General features: G+C 46.1%; 1 protein-coding gene across 4 annotated transcripts in view; it reads left to right on the top strand.

The window, feature by feature from the left end:
• ZRANB3 (zinc finger RANBP2-type containing 3) overlaps positions 1-5,733 on the top strand; it is a 91,193-nt gene extending 85,460 nt beyond the window's left edge. For all 4 annotated transcript variants that reach the window (XM_025197588.1, XM_006018385.3, XM_006018384.3 and 1 more), the window contains one exon: positions 4,385-5,733. In XM_025197588.1, the coding sequence (XP_025053373.1) occupies positions 4,385-4,483 (99 nt within the window). In that variant the 3' untranslated portion in view covers positions 4,484-5,733. The remainder of the gene's footprint in view (positions 1-4,384) is intronic.
• The last annotated feature ends 1,430 nt before the right edge of the window (positions 5,734-7,163 follow it).

Here is a 7,163-nt window from a genome sequence, read left to right as displayed (position 1 = left end):
GTCCAGGACAGGATTTACAGTTGGTCCAGTCACAGCCATCTCACAGACCCCAACTCCCTCCCCCAGTCCACATTCCTCCAAAACCTTTCTATTTCTACAAAGAGACATAAACGCTTGCGCATACATCAATTCCTCCCATTTACCATTCTGCCGGCAGAACAAAATCAATTGTAAGATGGTATTATAATTAACACTTCCCTCCGGAGGCCAATGTTCTTGATCATCTAGCTTATAGCGTGGCCACGCAGTTTCACAGAAGAATTTAGCTTTCTTCTTAGTCATAGGATCCCCACCGAACTCTGCCCGATGTCCCAATACACAAGAGGGGGGGGTACATTTAATAGTACCCATCTCAGGGCTGCCTTCCCGGTTCTGACCGTCCGACTTACCTGGGATCCAGGGATCTGTTCTTAGTCCTCGTCCTCACAGGGGAAAAATCACTGATCTTGGACTCGGGCCAGACAGAATACTTAATCCCAGGCAGGCGTACTGACGGTAGGCCTTATGCCCTTTCTACCCTCTCACCCAGGTGCCTGTTACTGATACTTTCACTCTATGGCTTTGCACCGTTAGGCTACTGCCGCCTCAGCGATCCAGCTCCCCCTGAAGCAAAAGTCTCACTGGGAAAAGAGATCCCGGGCCGCGCCTGACATTCGCTTCGGAGGAGTGGCCGTCTGGTCGTCAGTTAGTCCGGGCAAAGCTTTATCTAAGGCAGTCCCATCTGGGGGGCCAAAAACTGTTGAGCCCGTCCTGTTCATAATGTTGAGCCCCAGCTCAAGTCTGGGATCGTGCCCGGTATGCAAAGGCCAATAAAGATACCGGGGTGAAAGTACAAAGAAAGTTTATTGCTAGCAATAAAAGGTGCGAGCGGAATAATTTCACGTAACAAGCACACTAGATTACTATTTCTGAGCATCTTTTATACAGGAGTTTTTGAACCTCCATAAGCATCCTTGTTTGCTGATTGGTTATAAAGGAGTGACGCAAGGAGTTCTTTACTGAGCATGTCTCTATACCTGTGTTTTAGCCATGTATCTCATTTACATACATGTGTGTTTCATTAGCATACTTTTTCCCCACCTAGGGATGTGATTTTTAGTATTTTAATGAGCCCTATAGCCCAGTACTCTGTTTCTTATTTTGTTTTCAAGCCTCCTTTATCTAAGACTGTCTCCTCCTTATCATTGCAGATGGGCATTCATCACATAACATTCTCTTCTGCTTGGTCTTTGCATAGTGGTTTCTAGGTCACTCCTTACAATAAGAAAGTGATGGTTAGAAAGGAAATGATGGGGAAATTAGTGGTTTTACACCCTTTCTGCTTTGTCTTCCAGTCCTAAGGATTTTCCCCTGAACTAAAATGGGCAGATGTTTGCAACATGTCTTGGCAGCCATCAGTCCTTGGGATCATGGGTGTGCATGTAAGAGGTCTATGTGACCATCACACCAAGACCTTCAGCACATACCCCTAGGCAAGAGTATGGAGGAGTGGAGGCTGTCTTAGACCTACCATCCGTCTTTTAGGCCACTGAGAAAAAGTCCAAAGGCCAGACCAAGTCCAGCCGTTCAGTGCCTCGATGGTTGTAGCTTTTGCCAGACAGCAACAGATTAGATCTGCTGCTGACTACCTGACCCCTCAGCAAGGGCACGTTTCTGTCAGGGTGATGTCCCTTAGCCTTTCTTCAACCAAGGAGTACCCACAAGGCAGTGGAGCTAGGGTATCGAGGTGCCCTATGCTCACCTTACTTTGGATGTTGCAACATTGCGGTATTTCATAGGAGCTGCCCCCCCTGAGTAGCCCCACCACATTGCCACCAAGCCCTGCAGTCGGGTGCAGTTTATGTTCATACCCAGGAGCACTGCAGCGTATACAGGCAAGCAAAAACGCCTGTTACTTCAATAAAATCTTGTTTTAGCCAGATGGGTAATGGTAACAGTTCCTGTCAGGCTTTCAGGCCACAGATCTTTGCTCTGCTGAAGGTAGGGGCCAAAGAGTGTGCAAGAAAGGAATTGGCCTCTTTCCTTGCACAACCCTCTCAAAAGGGTGGCTCCATATTAAAGTGCAAGGAGCAGTGCAAGCAGTCTGTGTCCCCACAAGAAGCACAGAAGTACTGGTTCCCCCATGTAAGCATGTAGGAGTACTTAAGACACTGGGAATAGTACGAAATTTTTTGTTATGACTGCAGTGATTCCTAGTTCTCAGAGTGAAGCGCCAAATGGCATTATAGATCTCTTTAAAAAAAATTCAGGCTTGTGCTGGAAAGCCTAGAGAAACAGGCAGGCACTTTAGGCTCCTGGGGCCAGCTAGCAGGATATTCTTATGTTCAGGGTATTTGTCCCTGCATCCTTTTCCATGTAGTCATTCCCAAACCCAGATGAGCAGTGTGCTACTTCATCCCAGCAGACAGCCAGGGGTACAAGCATGCACACCACCAGAAAAGCACAGAAACTTCCTGTGGTGGTCCCTGAACAGAAAGCAAAGGGCTTGCTAGAAACTGAAAAGCAAAATGAGATGGTGTTTTCTGAACTCTCGTTCTTTGTCTATCACATCTGAACAGCTATTTCTGGTTAACGAAGTGCTAAACTTAAGTATTCTATAAAACCACAAGGAAACGTATAAGTTGCGGGAACTTCAAGTGTGTGTACTACTGGTGTGACTAACCTGTGGTATGCCTGCCACAAGTCGCATGCATTGCCATTGTGTGTGGCCCACAGTCTTCTAGGAGTTATGGGGACAGGGCTGGGGTAGGGGTGGGAGTGGGCCCAGTGCAGGGCTGCAGGCAAAGAGGGGTGGGGAAGACAGAGGTGGGGGTCTCACTGTCCCTGTTGACCTTCTAAGCTGTTCCATGGTGAACCCCGCTCTGCTGGAGGGGCTGGGTGGAAACAGTTCTGCACTGCTGGACTGGAGGGGCTGGGTGCAGGACATAAATGCAGCAGCAGGTTTCTTTTTCTTCCTGACTACCCCTTCCGTATCTCTGTTCACTGGTGTTTGGCACCCTGCCGCACCCCTCTCTCCCCTGCCGGCAGGGCACAGAGGGATGTTGCCCAGGGTGAAGAACTTGGTAGTTGCATCTCTGCCTGGACCCAGCCAACTGGTGCAGTTGTGTCCTGCACCTGCCACCTCTGGCCCAGAAGCGTAGGGCTGTTTCCACCCGGCCCCTCCAGCTGAGCCGAGTACCCTGTGGAGCAGCTGAGCAGATCAACAGGTTCAGTGCAAACCCCAGCCTGGCAGCCCCAGACCAGGACCTGCATGCTCACAGCAAGCTCCAAGTCCAGGGAGCCCAAAATGAGACCAGACCCATCATTTCCCCTTGCCAAACCATCTGTGCCAGGTGCCCCCAGACACAGCAGGGCACCCCTCATGTAGCTCGAGTGCACGGCAGTGGCTTTCCACACTTCTTTAAGATGTTCACAAGCAATCCTTTTAATTTTACTTTTTTCTTTTTAATTCTAAGCCAGACACTGCAATACAGTAGAACAGGGGTGGCATGTGTGCTGCGGGCAGCCACTGTGTGTGGCATGTGAGCCCTGGCTGCCCAGTAAAGGGGTGGCTGGAACGGAGGCAAAGGAGCTCAAGCCTCTGACAAGGTTGCCACCAAGAGCCAAGTTAAAACTCCCTGGCCCTGAAGCTGCTAAATTAGGAGCTTTGGATCCTTGCCATACAAAATTGCAGTGTTTGCTGGGCCAGGGACGAGGTAACTTGGTTCTTGGCAGTGACACATCCTCTCCCAGCATCATCCTGCTGCTGCCCTGTCCCACAGAGCCGGAGACTCGAGCCCTTCTGCCTCCATTCTGGTGCCCCAGGGCACAAACTCTATAAGGTACTATGACTTGGTGATGACTTGTTACCACAGGCGGTTGTAGAAGCAGACAGAATAGCCAGGTTCGAAAAAGGAATAGACGTATTCATGAATGATAGTAATTATTAGCTATTAAACAGAACTTTCAGGGATGCATCCTCTGACATCCCTAAACTAATGATGGTAGATGAAAGGGAGGGTCTGACGGGATAGATCTCTAGAGCTCTGTATCCTATTCACATGCGCACCTCTAACATCTACTGCTGCCACCGCCAGAGACCAGATACTGGGCTAGAGAGACCATTGATCTGACCCAGTGTGACACTACTTTGGTTCTCATCTCTTAATTTAAAAAAAAAAAGAGCGGTGTTGGTTTTTTGATGTGCTAAGTAGCTCAAAGGATGAGCATGCCTAAAGATTAGTTCAGAACTTTGAAATGTTATTAAATAGTGTTATAAGTGGTTTCAACCCTCTTTGGTCAAACTTGAGGCCTTTAACTGATTTAGATCAACTCAAATGTGGAATGCTGTTGCTAAGCGAGTTGAAGTATCGAGTACAGACTTTTTTTTTTTTTCCCTTTTCAGAGAACTGCAAAACAAGCCAAGGAAAGAAGCCAGATAAAGAGACATTCGTTAGCTTCAAAGTATGGAAGTGACATCACAAAATTTTTTGTAAAGATGTGAAGTATAAATATGCTTAAGTATAAAAATTAAAGTTATACATATGTATAGTTTCAGTTGGACATCGGTATAAAATTCTATATCTTACAGTCAAAACCAAAGGTTGAGGAAGAATTTGTTGCTGTCCATAACTGTATCAGTACTTCAGAGGTCATAGAACCGTGTCTGGTGTTAATTTACTGTCATAAATTATCTCATTATGTCAAGAGGTAAAGATGCACTGGTAAAGTCCAAGCCTGGTCCTGGGTTTTGTTGTTTCATCAAATCTTTATGCCATTTCAGTATAGACATATTTTATATGTTTTGTATTTTTTATTGTGCTGTTAATTTTTGAAAAGTCTCTTCAAATAGATAAAAGTGCTGTAATTATCATCAGCCTTGCATTGTTTTGGCTTAAATGGGTGGAGGGTAACATCTCATAATCAAGGAAATGTCTTTGCTGAAAGCATCATAATTCATCAACATTGGTTCAGACATTACGTTTATATATATCTTGCGATGTCCGTTTTGGACTCCGTTGCTAAATAAAGTTATTCTTTTTACAGTAAGGATTTTGAAAATAAGATGAAGTACATAATAAGTTTTGGCTTCTCACTAAAGCCATTGCAAATCAACTTCCTACTTCAGGTGCCAGCTTTGGAGCTCCTCTAAAGTTCTTTTTGAACTACAAAGAATATGGAAATCTAAGGTAGATGAAATTGAGGGTGGCTAAAAACCCATGCTGCTTCAATTTCATGCCATTTTATCTTCTTAAACTATACAAAATGGAAATACAGGTACTCCTCACTTAACAACCTACCTGTTTAACGACCGCGCGGACTTACAGCCAGCGAGAACTAGTCGTAAGTACGAGAACTTTGGTCGTGGAAACGCCAGCGCGGCGGCTCAAGCCAAGGCACGCAGTATCAAGGGGCGGCTCCTCGCTTATCGACCAATTCGCTTAACGACCTAGTTGCAGGAACGGAACTTGGTCGTTAAGTGAGGAGTGCCTGTAGTGGGTTTTTTTCAAACGGTTCACATGTAGGTATAAGTAAACTTATGGTTGTATTACCTAAACATATAAGGAGATATTGGATTCTCAAGTGGAAACTATTAGTGGTCCTGTGCAGTTTCCAGTATGAAGGATCTTACAAAAAGACTATCTGTGATTAAACAAAAGTTCTAAGATGAGCAATGCTAGCCTCAATTTTTTGTAAAATATAATGTGGCAAATACAGGAGCTGTTTTGCTAGTAAATAAAAATTAGCTGAATTGACCCATCTGAGTGTCACTTACCTGAATAAATGTATAGCATACTGTGTGAATCTGTGAAACCTGCCTCACCTGCTAGTCCTGTGAATTTGTGGCATGACAGTTGCTAACATTGGGACTGACACTGGAAGATCAGTAAAACATTTTTAGTCAGCACAGCTTTACTTAAAACTGTTCCATGAGATTCTGTAGCATCCATTGTTCACTGTCTTGCTGAAGGTGATATCTGTGCAAATGCTAAGATTCCCATTAAGACCATTCCAATGCCCATCAGTGGGTTGCTTCTAGTAAATTGTGTCTTTATTTACTTTCAGGGTACTTCATAAACTAAATGCATTCATACTCCATTTTCCAAAACAGAAGACCACAGCTCTCTTTTCCATGGTCTGCATAGCAGAATAGGATCCTTGGATCATAGGAAAGTAGGGCTAGAAGCGACCTCACAAAGCCAACTGAACCAGCCTCCTGTTCCATGTGGCATCATCCCTGACTGAACCATCCCAGCCAAGTGTCTACCTAACCTCTTGAAAACTTAGCAAGATGAAGATTGCATAATATTTCTGGGTAGCCTGTTCCAATGCATGCCTACCCTTGTAGTCAGAAAGTTCCTCCTAATCTCTAAACTCCTCTTGGTTTGGTAGCCTGTAGCAGACACCCGCCATGACATCCTCCTTTCTGCTCTCTGCTATGATGACGGCAACAGATGTACACTCCTTGAATATTACCATTTTTATCCAATCTGCAAATTGATTTTAAATAGCAAGAGAACAGTTTCCTGGGGGATCTGTGATTTATCGGTTAGGATGACAGTATCTTTGTTTCTGACAGGGTTTATCACTTCTTTCTACTTTTTTCATCTGATATCAAAAATGGAAGAGCCCAGCGCAGCCTGTCTCCAGCCCACAGAGGCAGCCCACCCTTGCCCCATGCACAGATCCAGGTGGCACATGCCTTCCCCCAGGAGTGCACGCAGCTGTAGGTGCTGCCCCCTCCCACTCCCCAAGCAAGCCATGGCTCCATCCCACATCCTGACCCTGCGCCACGCCCCAGCTGTGCAGCACCTGCCCCTACACCAGCCTCAGCACCACTCCTTCCCTCACCATGAGGGCCTCGATCTGCACCCCCCAAACTCCTTCCCCCCAACAGACTTACCAGCCAGATGCTGCTCTCCAAGCTACTGGGTTTCACTCCTGGCCACGTGTCTGCTGCAACTGTGGTGCATGCAGTTCAACAAGGAGAAATGCAAAGTGCTGCACCTAGGGAGGAAAAATGTCCAGCACACCTACAGCCTAGGAAATGACCTGCTGGGTGGCACGGAAGCGGAAAGGGATCTTGGAGTCCTAGTGGACTCCAAGATGAACATGAGTCGGCAGTGTGACGAAGCCATCAGAAAAGCCAATGGCACTTTATCATGCATCAGCAGATGCATGAC

Source organism: Alligator sinensis, unplaced genomic scaffold (assembly GCF_000455745.1).
Source record: "Alligator sinensis unplaced genomic scaffold, ASM45574v1 scaffold277_1, whole genome shotgun sequence".
NCBI lineage: Eukaryota > Metazoa > Chordata > Crocodylia > Alligatoridae > Alligator > Alligator sinensis.
Note: the sequence above shows the minus strand (reverse complement) of the source record. Positions and strands in the feature narration are given on the sequence as shown.